This window comes from Strongylocentrotus purpuratus, unplaced genomic scaffold, assembly GCF_000002235.5.
Source record: "Strongylocentrotus purpuratus isolate Spur 01 unplaced genomic scaffold, Spur_5.0 spur5_scaffold_20, whole genome shotgun sequence".
NCBI lineage: Eukaryota > Metazoa > Echinodermata > Echinoidea > Camarodonta > Strongylocentrotidae > Strongylocentrotus > Strongylocentrotus purpuratus.
Window position 1 is genome coordinate 49,014,702 of NW_022145606.1, and position 17,542 is coordinate 49,032,243.

Consider the following 17,542-nt stretch of genomic DNA (forward strand, 5'->3'; position numbering starts at 1 on the left):
TGACATGTGCCAAACAATTTTGGAAGAAAATGTATACTGGCTGAGTAATGAGCATAGAAAGACAAGGAATCAAGGTAGTACCAACCCCGACACCATGCGTGTTGTCCCATACATAGCTTTCTGTGTATGTGCTTGTTACTTTACCAAGACTCGGTCAAATTTATTATGATTTTGATGACTCCAGAACCTTGCAGTGCACACCAATACTTACATGCTACATGATCAACTGTTTCTGATCCTTTCCACACCTTTTCTTTCACAATGCGATCGCATTACCAGTACTAAAGTTTATCTTTAATATGGCTTATTTCTTTAGTTTTATCTTTCAACTGTAATTAGTTGTTTTCTTCTTTCTTTTCCAAGATTCTGCGATTCTATTTAAAAGAATAGAATTGTTGGAAGTATCATTAATTTGTTTACTTCCTTTAAAACATTACTTGATGAAATATTGTCAAACCAATAATCTCATACTCGATGGCAAATTGTAGTACACAGACTGGAGCACTTTTAATATCTTCAGATGAATTCATTTGAAAATCTGTTTCACTGGAAGTCGTAATTAATGAGAAAGCGACTATTCCACGATCTGTTTATAGCATTGTGGTCCCTCTTGCTTAGAGCTGGAAAAGGGAGCTTGTATCTGTATGCTGGCTGATGTTCCATATGAAGCATAATGTTGCAGGGGATTCAAGCTCTGCAGTCTAGAATTTGAAATTGAAAGTTATGTAATACAAATATTAATAAATACTAGTGTCATGTTTCAATCTATAGACTATACAAATTTTGTATTTCTAGTCATGTCAATTTCTTTTATTGGAAAATACATCAAGAAGAAGGATAATGAACATGTTTTGTTAAATATTGATACGAAAGCAGTTTTAGTTAGAAAAGATAATAAATAATTTATTTAAGGCTTTGGAAACAAAAAAGAATCTTCTCATAATCATTTTGTGTATGTTTTATACAATAGTTTGGGTAAAATCGTAATTAGACCTCTAACAAGGACTATGATAACTGTACTTGCTTTAAAAAAAAAAAATTCTTATTGATTGCTGTAGGGGCAATGATGACAGGCACAAAACATACTGATAAGATCAGTTATTTTAACTGATACCGCTTACCTTTTCAACTTGAAGAGATGGAAAACACCTTAGGTATGAAAGTCCAGATGCCATGAGTTTGCAGTTCATGTAGATACCACAGATCTTTACTTTGCAACCTAAGATTTAAAACAGAGATATACATATACCATAAAGAGAGCAAATATATTTCACAGAAAAAAAGTTGTCACTTTAATGTGTTCAACTGAACAAAAGTACATTTTCATCACTGATCAATTGTCATTTAAATGTATTTGGGTCAAACCACTATGTCACGTAACTAACCACATTTAAAGTTTTTGAAAATGTGATATTTGGTACGTGGAACTTTTTTTAAAATAATACACATTTTGGATTCATCTTGATTTTCATTTTGATCCCAAACATTTCTTTAAAATATTGAACTTGAATGTGTTAATCTTAAACTTTAGCTTTCATTTGTAATCGGACTCTACAGCAGTCTAATCTTAATCTTAGATAATCTGATCTTGAACAAAACCCCATTGTACAGAGAATTGATACAAAAATACCCTCTGGTGAATAGAAGAGAAAGAAATACCTAAACTGGTATATAACAAACAGGTTGAAACTTACATCATGCATAGAGTTTGTTCAACCACATCTTTATACTTTAATTGCTGCCCTATGCTATACACTATTGATCAAAATCTGGCTGATCTAGTAATTTATCTATGTTTCTTTTTACCTGTCATGGTTGGCTTCTTCTTAAATTAAGAACACATAATTTTCAGTTTGTTATTGTAAAATCCAATATCCGGTATCTTAACCCTTTATCATAAATGAATATCAAGACTATAAACTCAACAACAAGTAAGTAATTCATATCTATGCAGGTCTAGAAGAAGAAGAAAAAAAAACCTCACCGTTTTAATGTCGGTGTTCAAACTTTGCTAAGAAAATCACATCAAAAGGCCACTTAGCACATTAGAATCTGCAGTACCTTGAACTGGATTACATTATGCAGATCCTAACCCTTTCCTCGGGCCAAGGTAGGATGAGAAGTTAGTCCAAGACGTTGAAGACAAGGTGAGAGAGAAGTTTTAGACTAGAGTTCTATTTCTTGGATATGACTCAAATGTCCAGGTCCACTCCATCTCTGACTCTGAAAGAAAAACAAAACAGGAGAGCTTGATACATGAGTCCACTAATACTAGACCTACCTAACATTCTACATCTAGTCTAAAATCTAACTTTTTACTGTTAGACGTAGACTAGATCTAACTCCTGTTAATTTAGATGTCACAAAAATACAAGTAGTCAACTACATCTATGACTCAGGGACTAACTCTAACTCCTAACTTATCTAGGTTAGTCCTACACAAAGGGTGCAGTGTGAAGACTAGGTCTACATCTATCCTATATCTGGTAGCATGTAGACTAAATGATACATCAAGATCTTAATCAAGATCTAACCTGGTCTTCGGTCTGACACCGTAGAGTCGTATTTTCTAGCATAAAATGTTGAAGTTAAAGCAATGATCTCGTTGATTGTTATTATTAACACAAAACAATGGCGACAGCACTGCCTACCGGCAACAAAACAAAGTAGTCTAGCCTGGATCTAGGCCTAGATTTGGAATCTAAGCCTAGACTAAATCTAAATTTTAAGCACTAGACTTATCGACGAAACCATACAACACGATGATTCCTAAAGCCGTGGTAGACCTATTTTGTTATCAAATGAAAGAATAACTATATTTCTTACATGTTCTAACCAAATACGTAGGCTACAGTTAAACATGCATGAATGTAGGCTATATGAATGGGACGGAAATGCATGAACTGGTGCAATTCGAAGAGTTAACTCAAGTTGAGCTCAGTTGGGGAATGCTTTTAGTTGATATTTATTTCAAGTATCGTTCGGTTACAAATGAGAGTAATACTTTCCTTCTACCAAAATAACAATTTTTGTATCAACAGAACAGAATTTTACTTACTTTTCGAGAACCTCTCTTGCAGTAGTTTATCGACGCAATGTTGTGGTTTATTGACCCAACACCGACTAGCCTTGATTACAGAGCCCTCTTAAATTTAACCTAATATTTATCAAAATCAATTATAGTTTAAATTTGATTCGATGAAACCGCTCACGAGCATCAGTCTTAAGCCAAAAGAAATTCAGCCTGATTTTTAACAATTGATTTTTAAAATCAAAATTAATTTTAGTTGATGAAACATCCTCCAGGGGGAGAAAAGGGGAAATTAGTCATTTCCCCTAGCTTGGCATTGCTTAAGCTTCGAGAATTCACAAATTATGAGTCGAAGAGTAAGAGCTGACGATGGCCAGGGGAGGGGGGGGGGCATACCCGCCACCTCATGAAACGTGATGTTCTTTGGACAATGTATCCGAAAAAACGATTTATTAAAAAGGACAGTTTGCCTTTAACGGTTCATTGCAGCTAGAGCGCAACACTTTTGAATTCGCTGCCGGTATTCGGTGATTCGCCATTCTGCCTAAAAATAAAACACGTAGGGCCTACTTGCAACCCAAAATATTGATACTGATGATATTTAATAAGATAGTGACAATAATAACATGATGATGATATTAACAGTAGTAAACGCAATAATAAATGATGATAATGGTGATATTAGTGGCAAAATACAAGTAATAATAGACCTAGATCTAATAATTATAATAATAATGACAATTTATGATAATGATAATTTTTTTTTATCAGGATATGATTTTTTTTAAAGTCAAAATGGACATACATTATTTTACCTTCCGACGGTTTATAATAATACATGCAACTGTATATCAAAATTGTGGATGTTCAATACAGGTAGAGGGGTCTATTCAAATTCAATATATTCATTGCGACTGCACAATGAAAATTCTAAAATAACAATTGAGAGCAATAGTAAAACAAAACCCATCCTAACTTGGAGGTTACGCCCAAGTTTGAACCTGTGCACCCCTTCACGCATTCGTATCGTTATGCTTAACTACGGCAGACTAACTAAACAGGATCGTCTAGTAGCGGATTTTAATCTATTTTATACAAGATTTAAACAAGAACCTACCACAGCTGTGACATCGTCTTCACATGTCTGCAGCACTCGATGAGGTAAACCAAGTCTTCCTCGTATGTGCACTTCACTCCATGCAGCCAAAGCACCTGCAGGTTCTTGGTTTGTTCTCTGATTAGAAGACCCAGTCCTCTCATCGTCTCTCTCGAAACACTCTTCTTCTCTGATGGGAGTGATGATGGTGCATAAAGGTTGATGTGTGTGAGCTGCTGTCCTCCGGTCCGACGAAGACAAGCCGTGATCTGAGGTATGTCTCTCTCTGCATCATCGATAGTGATACCGATACGTCTTAAGCCAGGAAGCGATGAGAGCAGACCTTCATAGCTGTGTGACGTCACGCTCACGGTTAATAGCTTTGTGACGGATGGAAGGTCAGGAGGAGATGGAGGGAAACTGAGAGAGGAGTCTGAGATGGTGAGAGAGTTCAGTGAGGTGAAGGATCTGAGACAGGACCACAACTTCTCGGTCATCTTAGTAGATAGCTGGCATTGCTCTATCTCAAGCCTAGTATTCTGCAATAAATATAAACAGACAAACTTGTCACTTTCATTTACATCGAATTAAATATTGAGAATAAACGTGTGGACATACAGAATCCCATGTCAGTAATGCTGAAATTACAAATAGTACTTTCATATTCCGAGAATTAATTGAGTTCTTTCCAAAACAAAAAATGCAACTGTTTTGCAATTCCCTTTAATAGTAAAGTTCAGAGGATATCCATCTGTTGAATATTTCAAATGGAAATGCATGCACCTGTATAGCAAAAGTCACTCACCTGGACGTTGTTCTTTTTTTCTAGAGTACCACCTCCACTCCTACAAAGAATATTTGAAAGGGAATGAGGGAAAGAATGTGATTCTTGAAAGCAAATCTTGGGAAATGATATTACATTAATAAAGAAGGCAAGTGAATTATGCATCCCCTCTTTACAGAGGTAAATGACAGCAACAATATTAACAATAACAATAATGATAATAACCATATTATAATAATGGTATTCATAATAACAAATATAATCATGATAATGATATCAAAAATAATGAGAAAATCCTTAAAACAATATTTTAATACATTATTTGTTGTTCATGCCGACTTAAAATTAAAAAGCGACATGAACACAAAAATCTGCAGTGAAAAAAAAAAAGGTCGCAGAGTTTTTTGAAAATATTAGAAAATGTGATATTTGATTCATTATTTCCCTTATTTTACACAATTTTTTTAAAATCAATTATTAGCGAATGGACGGCAAAGTTTTTAACTACAAATTGGTGCTATTACAAACAATTTTCGTCAAAGGATTCCGGAGATATCGCGATCTAAAATTCGATGTCGGATTGGAGTACGTGCGCGCTGCAACTCACAAAAAAGTCATAAAAACAACGAGACTTTAATACTTCGTGCACGAAGGTTTACATCTGTTTTATCGAAAAATTCAATCATTCAAATGTAAGATAATTGGACATTTTGCAAGGAAAAATATCATACAATCAGTTACCACCAGGGGCGGCAATGTTAAGGGGGAGGGGATTCCCCCCCCCCCCCGCACCGGAAAATTTGAAAAAGTGCACACCCAAAATGTATAGCAAATGCTGACTACAGACTGCAACACTTTTTCTTTGTTAGGCTCTGGAGGGCCCAAGAGTGCATTGTTTGGACTAGGCTTAGACGTCTAGGCCTAATAAAAATGCAAAATTCTTCTCGCTCGGTCGCTAGCTACAATCCCTCGCATAATGTCCTTCAAAATGTACAAGTAAATATTGCGGAAAATTTGTTTTTCGTTGGTATCACTTAAGCACAGTTCACATTTCACACTGTAAGTTTACAAGATTAAGAGTTATAGATCGACCTAGAAATAGATCAGTGCTAACAAAATTAGACTAATATTCCGCTCGCTCTTTTTTTTTTTAGGAGTCCCTTCCAGCCTGGTTATACAAACATTGTAGCCTGTTTTCTAAAGGGAAATGGTGTACATCTTTCTAAAAAAATAGTATTTAAGTCAAACTCAAGGTCCTTCGTTACATCACTAGGGTCTAGACCTAGTTCTAGACTGGTCTAGGCCTAGATCTAATTAAAGTTTACTAAAATTTACCTGGACCTACTCAGGCGCGTACACAGGGGGGGGGGGGGGGATTAACCCCCCCCCCCTTTGGTATTTTTATGTGTGTAAACCCCCCCTACCCCCCCCCTTTGATTTTTTTTTTTTTTACCATGACTCACCTAAAAAAGCTGACCTTACCCCCCCCCCCCCCAACGGAGCAAAATGTCAAATTTTCAAATTTCGAGACCAAAAAAAAAAAAAAAAAGTGTCCTATTACCCCCCCCCCCCCCCTGAACAAATCCTGCGTACGCACCTGGGCCTACTAGCCTAGACCTCTAGTCCAGAAGTCTAAATATTTACAACACTTCGCCTCGGAATGCACACTAATTACCGGCAATGTAGGCCTAAAGGGGAAGTGTGAAAAAAGTATATTGCTTGTTTGTATACTACAATACTGTAATGTTTTAATACAACAAAACTTCAAAAACATGTAAGGGGATAGGACCTAGCCTAGTCACTTCCGTCACCTTCACCCCTCACGTTCACTGGATCTAGGGTCTATGCTCCATGAGGCTCGCACTTTGTCGCCCCGGTCATGAAAATAATTCGCCGCCCCTGGTTGGTTCTAGATCTACTTTTTATTTACAATTTTGATGACATTTGCTCTTAAAATAAAGATTTAGAGTGTACAGACCCTTGTCGGCAAGTTCATATTTTTTCAGAACGGACGCAAAAAGACTGCAAAATTTGCCGATCTTTTGTCAATATTTTACTAATTTCACCTCCAAATCCATAGAAAATGTCTTCTCTCCGTAATTTTAGGTTTCTTTCCATTCAACAAAAGTTAGATCTAAGTTAGACCTAGGTCTATAGTGATATCAAATTTTCGAAATCTTACTGATTTCTTGAGATAGCGAACTAGATCTAACTTAGACTAGACTTCTAAGTAAGGTCACGCGCGAACCATGGTCACACCACCATACATGAATAAAGATTTAGACCTAGATCTAGATCTAGGTCTACATACCCCGAGTTCAAATACGTTAGTTGTTTAGTCTTGACAAACAGGTCCACCAAGGCTTCTTCGTCTCTGCCCCTCACCCCGGACACATTCAGCCGCTGTGGTTTATTGGTTTGGTCTTCAAATAGAAGACTAATCCCTCCAATTGTCTCTCCTGATTCAATTTTCCTGTCTGTGGTGAGTGATGTCAAGGCGTGTAGTCTGATATGAACAAAGAACTGTTCATCCATAGCCCTGGTCTGATTCTTTGGCCTGGAGGCGGTGGTGATCTGAAAAGTGTTGCTCGTCTCTGCAGCATCGATAGAGACATCGATATCTCTCACTCCAGGTATCGATGGCAGCACTCCTTCGTAGCATTGTGACGTCATTCTTTCGGCTGATAGATGTGTGAAGGATGGAAGCTCCGGAGGAGATGGGGGGAAACTGATAGAGGAGTCTGAGATGGTGAGGGTATTTAGCATGGAAAATGATCCAAGACAAGACCATAGTCCATTTGTCACGTCGTTAATTAGAGTAGCTCCCTCGAAATGAACTGTCCTAACCTGTCGTTTAGAAAGAGAGAGAGAGAATTACAGAATAATTAGATGAAGGATATAACATTAATAGTTGATAACTTGGTTTGTGTGTTAAACATTTGGTCAATCCAGACTTTGGCATGATCTAATCCGAGCATATTTGGTAAGTATTGGAAGCTCCCTCCGCGCCTTTTTTTTTCATTCATAATAAGTCAAAATAATATATTAAACAAATTATGAAATTATTATTGTAAACATATTTTATGAAATGAAAATGTACATACCTTACGTTTTAGTTGCGTTGGAAGATTTGTCATCCCAACGACGGTGTAGACAGTCGGTGACTTAAGAACAATACTCTGTGCAGTTACACATCTTTGAACCAACGAAGACACATTTCCTTCAGTACCCCTGGTCTCTGATGAGCAGTCAAGGAGAATGCGATATCGCTCGCTCTCATCCAAAAAGCGGTTGGAAAGAAGCGCCTCCATTATCCGTATGCAATGGCTGTAATCTGTGCCAGCAGCGAATCGGATGAGATTCTCATAGTCACCTATGTTTGCTTTGATTTTTTGCAGCAGTCTGTCCAACTTAGAAATCTTCAGTCGTAACATATATTTCTTTGTTTTAGCAGCGAGGTATTTCCCAGCCGAGTGTTCCTGGGCGAGTTTGTGATAAAACTCAACGGTATTGAAAGTTGTGTCGTTGGGCTGAGGAAGGCCGGTTATTAAAACATTCGTCTTGGATACTATCCCAAGCTCACATGCCCTATCCAGGATTGCAGGAATTTTACGGAAATCATGAGGCTTGAAGACTAGTTTTTTAGCATCGTCGAGCAGACCAGTTAGTGCAACTTGGCCTACTTGATCAATTATTTTCCTTAACTCATCGGTTGTGATTTTTACTTTTGACTTTGATCGGGCGTTCGCATGGTGCGTTAAAAAAAAATTCACGCTGTCCAGTAATTTTGTCTGAGTTGTAGTACGCCTGTCCAGTAGGCTCTCACTCCATAAGTGACAAACCATGAGACAAAATAAAGGTGTTTTAACAAGTTCATTAATCAGTGGTTGGTCATCAAGGTAAACCTTTAGACCATGTCTATGTCCTGGACAAGGATTCGAAGTCGAAGCAAAGAACTTGTCGATGTACTCTCGTGAGCTCTCTTGCGAGAATCCTTCGATCCACATCTTTGTGTATACTCTTGGAAGTTCCGCTTGATTGAAGAAGTTCTCTAGATGAGGGCGCGTTGTTACAAGGACTCTACACTCTGGAAATTCCTCCCAGCGGATGACACTGACAATGTTGCTCCCTAAGCTCCGGTTTGAAGAAGAAATACCGGCATACTCATCTAGTCCGTCTAGTATGATGTGACAGATTCCCTGATTCTCTCTAATGAAACTCTCCAGACCCTCTGGTGTGAGATCATTAACATCACTCAAAAGCTGGGATTTGATGGCTTCTCCGATCGTTGTAAGCTGCGTTGTGTTTCGGAATTTCACAACAAACAGAAGTGGCAGGTTTTCTAATGCTGAACCACTTTCTCTGTGAACCCAGTCGTAAGCCATCTTAGCGACAGCCGTGGTCTTCCCTCGTCCAGCCGGGGCCGAAATGAGGATTCGAGCTGGTAGTTCGCCATTTACTTTCGCTGAAAATATTTCAGCAACAGAACCCTGGAGTATTTCCTTCTTTTTCGTGTCTTTTCCACGACCGTCCTTCTTTACCATTGTGACAACCGTGTGCATATCTTCGAAATTCGCATAATCACTTTGATTCCACGGTGTCATTTGAATTTTGCACAATTGTTTTCGGTACTTATTCTCCAACATTTCTCGACATCGCTGAACAGTCAATGATTCCGAGATCTTCTTTCCGTAGATATCTGGAAAGATACAATCATACATAACACCGAATATCTCGTTATACTCCCATAATCTATGAACCCTTCGCAAGGAATTTGGGATCATTTTTGTTTAAATTCTCGTTCAATTTCCGATTTGCCTCTTTCCCATGAAGCAAAGTCCTTGAAACGCACTTAACGCTGTTGTTATCTTTGATTAGACTGTAGGCTATACAAAATATGAAGTACTTTCATGTGGATAGGACATTTTTTAGTTTGTTTTATTTTTCGATAGTACTGAGCGTTATTTTATTAAATTGTATAGTATAGTTTGCAGGTTGTAGAAAAGGGATCTTACAACACTTGAAATAATATCCAAACATGCAGAAAGAATCACTGGCGCAAAACAGAACTCAATGGGGGAGGGGGAAGGGGGAGGGGGGAGGGGGGAGGGGGCGTATCAAGAGAATCGTCCAAAAAGCCAAATAAATCATGAAAATGGCAATTATCCTTTATTTTCTTGTTATGAATTTTTCAGATCATGAAGAAGATTGAAGGACACAGCGATTTACAAACACATTTGTTCCGTATTCAATTAGGGCATATAACCAAATATAATGCGTTTTGTTATCCAACGTTTCTGTTTCTTTCTTTAATAATATGTTTCGTTAGGAATTCAGTAAAATGAATACTTATAGTGAAAGTAATTATTACGATGTGGTACACAGATATCATTTGCCCGTATAATTCAGTATGTATATCTGCAATTTATCAGATTCATTCCGATATACTAATTCAGCTTAATTTTGTAATCAAGTGTGTTTAGTGGTAAATAACTTTTATTTATAAATATGCATGGATTAGTTAACTATACGCAACTTGCGGAAAAGAAACAAGCCATAGCTAAACGAGAATAAACATTACGTATGATTATTATTTGTCATCGCCAAAATGTATCCATGTGTAGTATCATATTTCTATTCTTTGTAAACTTTATCTGAGCCTTAATTTTACATCTGAGCGAGAAAAAATATCTATGTTAACCGAAATAACCGTACATTGGACAAATAAATACATTGAACAATGAACATTTTTTTTACTAGCGATTTTGCCGGGATTTCGCAGTCACCCGCATTTTCGGTCAAAACGGGCCACACAAATATCGGACTCATACTTCACTGTCATTATGACTAAAAATGAGAAAATGTAGTTTTGCCTAAATCTCTCATGGCGTAAATTTATGAAAAGTGTTGGTCTTCGGTATTTTCAAATATATGATCCTGTTACGGATATTCCTAAACATTACCTACAATAGCGTAGAAACTCTTTGGTAGGAGTCTGCCAGAAATCGGACAAGTTGAACTTTCGCAAGCTTAAAGGTAAAGACCAGTAATGGTCATGCGATTGCATTGTGAAAGAAACGTTGTGGAATCTATCAGAAAAGGTTGATCATCTAGCATCTAGCATGTGCAAGGTTCTGGAATCATCAAAATGATAAGAAATTTGGCCCATTCTTTGTAAAGTTACAAGCACTATACACAGAAAGATGTATACGGGACTACTCTATATCTCTCACACGACCATAAGAGAAACAAATTTACCAAATATATGAATTAGTAGGCGGTTTCCCGGCAATTTTTTTTACCATTATGTATTAGTCAAAACATATTCTTTCACATGATTGGTAATGAGAGCTTCCATTTCATTTTTTGAAATTGGGGCGTTACCAATACTGGTCTTTACCTTTAAATCACAATTGTATGCCCTATATGTCAAATCGGCAATTTTTACATTCGAATTGGGCATTAAAATATCGTTAATATTCCTTTCTCTTCTAAATAACCTGGGGCTATGCCTAAGATATCGTCTGGTTGGCATATTGTTGTATAAGCCCCCCCCCCCCCTCCACCCCCCACCACCTTTTCAAGGAAAAAAATCGCTGATTTAATGCAATCATACCTGAGGTACTTTCCAGTGAAGTCGCCTTTTGTTCACGTGGGTCCTGCTCCTTTGGGAGATATTCACCTACAGGAAATGTATACATAGTCATTCATAATGTTATTTATGCATCCATGGCTCGAGAGATTCGAGCATCAAAACATATTTTATATTCAGTTACGAATAATGTTTTAATTTCAGAAATCAAACAATACACCTGAATACAGCAAGAGTGCTAGACTGATCAAATTTACTTTGAATATCATAATCAATCATACAATATAGATAGACTATAGTTCATTCAGTTGCATTTAAGTAACTATTTACCTTTAGACAATATTTTCCCCAATCCACCAAGCTCCACATCATGAAGCTTCCTTGCCAGGATCGATCGTGATTGGCTTGTATCTGCTTGTTTAGTATTCCACTTGATCATGATACCCTTCATAGCCTCATTGTAATCTTTTAGATGAGTTGAGAGAATTGATTGATTCCGATTATGGGAGTACCCCAGGGCGATGCACAGTTCTGAGTATTTAGTATGAGGTATATCTCTGGAAAGATGAATCATCTCGACTTCCTGTAAATATGGTAAAGGCTCCATTGTTCTGCAAAGGGAATAAACAAAATGCATTGGGTCATCATGGTGACTAAATCGAATCAAGGAGTTGTTAAAGGCGATCAAACAAAACTACTAATTATCAAATAGTCATAACTATTTCAAGAAAGTTAGATACTTCACAGGGTTTAGATAAACTACATGAATAGTTTTCCTAAACTAGTTATCCAAAGGTAACTCGAGATTCTTAGGAATAGATTTGTCGGTTGACTTGACTAGACATGGTCGATCATAAATACTATGACAAAAGACATAAAACGCCAAATGTTGTCATGGTGTAAAGAGTGTCAACTGTTCCAGGGAGAATGACTGCAGTTAAAAATGTGTTGGTACCAAAACTTAATTATTTATTTTTTTCACTTCTAGAACCAAACTCGCAAATTATGAAAGACATAAATCTTTATCATTATGCATTTGTATGGGGTAGCAAATCTGACAAAATCTGTAGAGAACAAACGTTTCAACTCTACAATAAAGGCCGGGTTTAAACGATTTAATAGACAAAAATCATGCATAATCTTTAAGATATAATGGATTAGAATATTTAACTGATTCCCAGGTGCAAAGTTACATGTGGCACAAGTTTCATTCATTCTTTTGCCAGACTTATTCTTGTCACTTGTACATTGGTTTTGTTTACCTAAAAGATTTGACAAACTTGACGCCTGTTTGGAAAGAGATTATCTTAGCTTGGCCTCTCTTGGTTGAACTTTGTATTGATGACATCGCATGTCAACCTCTCTGGAATAACTCCCGATTCAAAACGAGCGATAAAGTAGTATATTTGAGGTCTTGGACAGCGGGGCGGAATAGCACAACAAAATGGACACTTCTGGAAAAAGAAGAAGGGGAGCACTTGCATTGCGACTGATTAGATCTAATTATTTAGATGATCGCCAATAGTAATATTATACTATGAATGCAAGCGAGCGAAGCAGGCGAGTTTGGGGGAAATTTGAGTAAATGTTGCTTTCAGTCGCTTTAGATTAGAGGCACACGTGAAGGAGGCTACGAATTATCCATTGTTTCTGTGTGAGATGAGGGGTTATGAAGGGTTATAAAAAACATCTTTTCATAGCATGTATATATTCTGCACACTTTGTAAGTAGCAATGTGATACATAGGTCAAAACGGGTACTTATCAAAAGGCAGTCATAAAGAAAGGAAAAGAAACAATTTTTTAAAGAAAAAAAGAAAAGGTATTCATTTGAATCGGCACTTATTATAAATGATTTTTGTTCTCCATTTTCATAAGGAAAAGTGGCAATTATTAAAAAAGAAAATGTACACATGTCAAAGTAAAAGGGGTAGTTATCTAATATAAAAAGGGACATTTATCAGAGGTGAAAAGGGGCATTTTAATATATGAAAGGGAAAGGGGCACTTAATACTAGGGAAAAGGCCACTTATTTTTAGGGTTGTCAGAGAATTTTGTAACCAACTTGTACTCGAAACCCCTGATAACCCTTTTTTCTTTTCCTGGTCACGTAGGATATACGGAATGTTGTGCCATTAGTATATATAACGATATTCACTTTGCTTGTTGTATACAAAGGCTCAGTATCAATCGTGATTTGGATTCATGTTATGAATATAAGAAAAGACTTAGCAGAATTTTTATCGTGTTAATGAAAAGATCGTATTAGTAGCAGAATAAATATTTCAGCTGCTGATACTGTCAAAACTAAAATCGATGTATAGAGGTCGATCAGATGAAATGAGACAAACGAAACAAATGTTAAATATATATTGTATATGTGAATAAATTAGCTGAGATAACAATGAAATTACCACGTATTTCAAAACTGTAGTCGGCAATTACAATTTCGCTTTTCATCATGACAAATATTAAATACAAAAATAATGAATAGAATAAAGTATATGTTTTTGCGAACGTTTTCCATATGTTTTCCTCCCCATGTTGGTTCTTTGTAAACTTTACGTCTAAACACAAACTCTTGACGACTTATCAAAGTATTGTCCGGCACCAGACTATGGGGGGAATTTGATTGTAGGAAAAGTCAAAAAATATAGTCGTAAAAATATCCGGACCACAGAGAACATGAATGTGTCCAGATAACATGTAATAAAGGGGAAAAGGAAAGCAAGGAAGAAGAAGAAGGGGAAGGGGAAGAAAAAAGAGCGAGTATGGGCCGATGTTCAAATTCAGCTTTCTTTAAAAAAAATGAAACCCGATTCTGATGATCGTTTTAATATCTACCATGTGATTGCCATGTTATGTAACATAAAATAGTACCACAGTTTCGTTTATTGTAATAAAAATATTCAAAATCAAGAAGAAGGAGAAGAATATTTGTTTCTATCTCTCTCTCTCTCTCTCTCTGATAAATCCCTCGAACGGTAGAATTCACCGCGAAGAATCAATGGTAAAACTAATTATTTTGAGTCCCGGCTGAAAAAGTAAAGTGCCACGTCATAGTTTTATTAAAGAGTAGCAATGGCAAACGATGATATTATCTTAAAAACATTCAGAAAACATTAAAAAAAGAATGAATGAGACAGATATATGACCATGTAAACAAAATATTTGTTTTCACGTAAATCCTTAAACACTAAGGCGAGGCGTCAAAAATAAATATACCAGCCGGCGGCAGCTAACTGCACTTATGCGTCTTGGCTGCATTTTTTAAATTAGCTCAGCCGGCTACCGCCTGGCGGTAGGATATGGCATCCAAAAGCATGCGCCGGCTGCCGCCGTTCGAATGGAAACCGAGCCTCGGAAAAAGCTAGAAAACATGAGGTCAGCCTGGCTGCCGCCGACGGGAGGACAATGATATGCCGCCAAACTCCAGCCTCTCGCATGGGAGCCGAGCCTCTTCTTAATGAGGTCGTCTGGGCCCCCGCCGGCCTAATTGAACCAGCCACCCGCCGCCTGGTTCACCGCCACATCCTGCCAAACGATATCTTCATAAAGCAGAATCTAATTTATCAGAGCAAAATAAACAGCGCCATCTTATCATCACCGATAAATAACTCAAAAAACCAGTAAAGCCTTGCGAAAATAATCTTTTCAGATTGGACAGCATTATAAACCCCAAAACAACAATAACAACTTGTCACTAGAGACAAATATGTGGTCATTCTTTTCTGATATGCCTTTTTCAATAAAGAGACCAGTCGTACCGTGGATATATGTGGGCTCACTTCATGTAGATGCATCCTGCCTGTAAATGGATTAGATGCCTTGTATTTTCATATTCAAAAAAATTATTTTGGTAACAACATAAGATTTGCTATTTTAAATTACTGGCTCGCCTATTGTTGTTGATACCCAAATCATATATTTGTGTTTATTTTTGTTATGCTTCAATGATATAAATCCTATTTTATACCTTACTTTAAGAATTTTTCCTAATCCTGCCATCTGATTGGTTGAAAGTGAAGTCGTGATTTTAACTATGCCCGCCACAATGATCTGTTTTTAAATATGCCTGCCAAAATGTTATCTTTGTCAAGTCGAGGTGAGGCAGATAATATTATCTTTGTCAAGTCGAGGCGAGACAGACAATATTAATATTATATTATAATATGCCGCCGTCATGTTCTGATGAGTTGCGTTTGAAAGATAAATTTCAGTCTAGAAATCAGGGGTACTTTGTTTTTCGAAGAATTTAGAAAATATAAATCTAACGTACATCTCTATGAGTTATTTGGGGACTGAATAGATAATAAAAACAAACATGTCAACGGCAAGCAAGACAATGAAGCATATATTGTCGTATAGCTTTTTATTAAATGAATTTTCTGTAAATATATTGAGTAAATAGGTCGATAATAGAAAAGGGTAGAAGGTATAAACAGTTTTTCTTCGAGTGTATTTTTTTCATTTAAAATAGAAATTCTATAGCTCTATTAAAAAGAAAAAGAAAACAAAAGTTATGTCGAGAATGCAAGTGCGTGATTAGAAGGAAAGATAGAAATATCAATAATTGTCCGGTCAGCGCACGTCTTAATTATTTGTCTTTAAAAGGCGGCCAAATTAAAAGCTCCCTCTATATAGAAAACTTCTCCAATCGGTGCCCGTTGGTCCCCCATGATCCTCTTTTTCTTATGTTAAATAAGAGCTGAGTTAATGAGATAGCCACCTGTCACAGTGACCTCGCTGGCTCGCTGGGCGGTCTAATCCCTTCTGGCTGAAGTAGTAAAGCCTGTTTTTAAGGAAAGAGAAGATGAACTCTTAATCCATGTCTGAATTTAATTGCCCCCTTCCCTCTCCTGCGCGAAGAAGCTTTGACGTTTCATTAAAATATTACTAGAGAAAGAAGACGATTCTTTGTAGAGTTCTCGACTCATAATCCTTGTCTGAATTAAAAATAAATGTTCTTTGTCTGCTACTTTTTCTTCCTATGTCCTCTTCCTTTATCTCCTTTTTTTTTGGGGGGGGGGGACCTTATTGTGACACTGGCAGGTCACGTATTGGCATGGGGTTCAGGGACGGAGCCCCCGGGAGCCCAGGGATTTTAGGAGTTTAATTTCGGTCAGATAAACATTTAGAGGCCCGCTTTAGGGCCTTTGGTTTGGTCCAGAAGGCAGAGCCGCCGGAAGCTTAGGGGTTTAAGGCGTTTTTATTACGGTCAGGTGAGTATTTTTTATACCATATTATTTTGTGACACTGGCAGGACACTCTTTGACTTGAGGTCTAGGGGACGGAGCCCCCAAGAATTTCAGGGGTTTTAGGCATTAAATTACCGTCAAATGACCATCATTTAGCAACATTTGTAAGTCACCGTAAGGTTATGGAATTAGAAATACACCACGTTTGAATTTTGCCTCCCCCGATCCACAACTTGTTGGCTTCTTTTCTTTTCTTTTCTTTTCTTCTTTTCCCCTTTCCTTTATCTCCTCTTTTCCTTTTTTTCGTTCCCTTTCCTTCTTTCGCTCTTAATTTTTTTTTTTATTGGAGTTGGGTTGGGGAGGATGGGGGAGCATTCCAGCCAAGCGCCATTTTTACAAGCGCACACTTGCTAATCCAAGCAATTTAAAAACAGGTGCGTTTCGCTGTGAACAGGCGCGATATCAATCGCCCTCAAAGCTACGTCTAAACTATTTTCCCGGCATCACGGCAGCCACGTTTGCCTGAAACATTCAAGATTTGTTGGGTGTTGCTAAGTTTTTGTCAAGGTCTATCACGGTATCCCTCCCCTCGTTGCTTCACGTCCATCCCTTTTTGTACGCAAAGGCCGGCGTGAATAGAAATGTAAACATAGCTTGAAATGACGTCACAATCGGAAAATGAGCGCCATTTTTTAGGGAAAGCTCAGTTACACGTTTCAACAAGTTACAACTTCAAGAATCTTCGTCCAGAATCTGGCCTATTTAATTTTAATCTCCACCGCACCAACACAACCTCTCCCTACTTACTTGCTACCAGCCGATGATGGCGTGATCATTAAATT

The 17,542-nt window shown here is 37.3% G+C and overlaps 1 protein-coding gene and 1 long non-coding RNA gene across 2 annotated transcripts; both read right to left on the minus strand.

Moving 5' to 3' along the window:
• Positions 1-584: 584 nt before the first annotated feature.
• On the minus strand, positions 585-2,073 carry LOC115927144. The gene is made up of 3 exons (XR_004065449.1): positions 1,985-2,073; positions 1,122-1,219; positions 585-701 (listed from the first exon to the last, which is right to left on the minus strand). It is a non-coding gene; the product is annotated as an uncharacterized LOC115927144 (long non-coding RNA).
• Positions 2,074-3,821: 1,748 nt separating this feature from the next.
• On the minus strand, positions 3,822-9,600 carry LOC115927514. The gene is made up of 4 exons (XM_030993543.1): positions 8,016-9,600; positions 7,223-7,758; positions 4,933-4,972; positions 3,822-4,666 (listed from the first exon to the last, which is right to left on the minus strand). The coding sequence occupies exons 1-4, from the start codon at positions 9,555-9,557 to the stop codon at positions 4,145-4,147; spliced, it is 2,640 nt and encodes an 879-aa protein (XP_030849403.1). The 5' UTR covers positions 9,558-9,600; the 3' UTR covers positions 3,822-4,144.
• Between the last annotated feature and the right edge of the window lie 7,942 nt (positions 9,601-17,542).